The sequence below is a fragment of the Aplysia californica genome, unplaced genomic scaffold, assembly GCF_000002075.1.
Source record: "Aplysia californica isolate F4 #8 unplaced genomic scaffold, AplCal3.0 scaffold00496, whole genome shotgun sequence".
In the NCBI taxonomy this organism is placed as follows: Eukaryota; Metazoa; Mollusca; class Gastropoda; order Aplysiida; family Aplysiidae; genus Aplysia; species Aplysia californica.
In genome coordinates this window covers 439,054-440,700 of record NW_004797766.1, presented here as the reverse complement: position 1 = coordinate 440,700, position 1,647 = coordinate 439,054, and the positions used below count along the sequence as shown (strand labels likewise).

Genomic DNA, 1,647 nt, shown 5'->3' with positions numbered 1-1,647 from the left:
AACCCACGACCTTACGGTTGCGAGTCCGAGAGCCTAACCACTAGGCCACCGACGCCACATGACCTAAATAGATTCGATACGGGAGTAAATATTCTATGAGTACGCCATAACAACTCGTTCGTCAATGTCTGATGGTGAACAATGCATTTGCTGTGGAGAATATTCCTTAACGAGGAATAGGAAAAAAAAGATTAAGATGATTTTGGCTTCTGATATGACCAATGAGGCCAAATCTGATAGAAAAGAGCTTGTGTCATCGCATTGTGTTATATAAAAATCTAAATAACTTACCGGAAGTTGTCCCATCGTTCCTTGAGGGAGCTCTCGTTGTTGCAGAAGCTGACGTCATTCTTGCAGCAGACGAACAAGATCCCAAGGACAACGATCACAGCCGCCACTGTCCCCCACAGCTGTAGCTGCTCCTTCCTGAGCGACAGTTCGGGCATTTTAAATGTTTCGTTAAAACTTAAAAAAAGTTGTCTTCATATTGGAAAGAAGCACATAGACATAACAACAATTATTATTATTAAATGCACGGATAGGGTAAGATGGTAAATGTTAGTAAGTTAAGTCAAGTAAGTAAGCAAGCAAGCAAGCAAGCAAGCAAGCAAAGAAGTAAGTAAGTAAGTAAGTAAGTAAGTAAGTAAGTAAGTAAGTAAGTAAGTAAGTAAGTAAGTAAGTAAGTAAGTAAGTAAGTAAGTAAGTAACTGTATAGTCTTAACGTCCCCTTCAACACTCTCGAGTAATTTATGACGCGGTACCTTTATTTTAACTCCATTTCCAAGAGCCTTGAAGTCTCCACAATGCGACCCGAGTTGAAGAACAGCCAGTCAAGGATTAGAACCGTGGCTGTTTGCTCCTTAGTCCGTACGATAACAACTAAGCTAACAGAGCGCCCAGAGTAAGACAGACTGACAAAATGGTGATCTCGTGATTGAGAGATTACGGTGTTCGCGTCTCATTCAGTAGGCCCCTGGTTCGAATCGGGATAGCAACGGAAAACTTTCTTATCTCAAATTCTCTTTTTTTCCACCTCTTTTCCTGTTCTCTATCAATGTTCTGCCTGTCGTTTGCTTTCGTCTCCACTTTGTGCCCCCACCCCCATATACCGTTTGCCCCCTCTTCTGGGCTCCTGACTCTTTCTGCAGTCTTTTTACTGCTACTCCCTGTCTCTTTCTTGCTGCTGTCTTTCAGCCACACCCCTGATCTTAAGGTAGGTAAGGTCGAACACCTATTTCTCTTGGATAAGGGCAAAACATCTTAGAGGTTCCGTGTGCAAGTTGCGCAAGTTAAAGATCCCTTGAAGGTCGAAAATCGATATGAGTAGGCTTCGATCGCCATCCTGGCAAAATTCACAATTTCCTACCAACTGAAAATGTTTAAGGTGTGTCGGGCGCTCATATGACCTTTTGCAATTGCAAACACCGTAAAACGCTTACCCCCCAAAAAAATAAATAAAAGACAGACAGAAACAACAAAAGAAAAAAAAAATGACGTATCAGACCTAAGCCTACGTAAGAGATGAATGCACAGACAGACAGACTGACAGACAGACAGTCAGACGGATAGATAGATAGATAGATAGATAGATTGATAGATAGATAGATAGATAGATAGATAGATAGATAGATAGATAGATAGATAGAT

The 1,647-nt window shown here is 41.3% G+C and overlaps 1 protein-coding gene across 1 annotated transcript in view; it reads right to left on the bottom strand.

Annotated features, from left to right (window-relative positions):
* Nucleotides 1–1,647, bottom strand: part of LOC101850982 — a gene marked incomplete at its 5' end in the record, with an annotated part of 13,997 nt that overhangs the window by 7,252 nt on the left and 5,098 nt on the right. Inside the window, 1 exon segment of the mRNA XM_005105853.3 lies at nt 292–426. Coding sequence (XP_005105910.1) covers nt 292–426 — 135 coding nt within the window.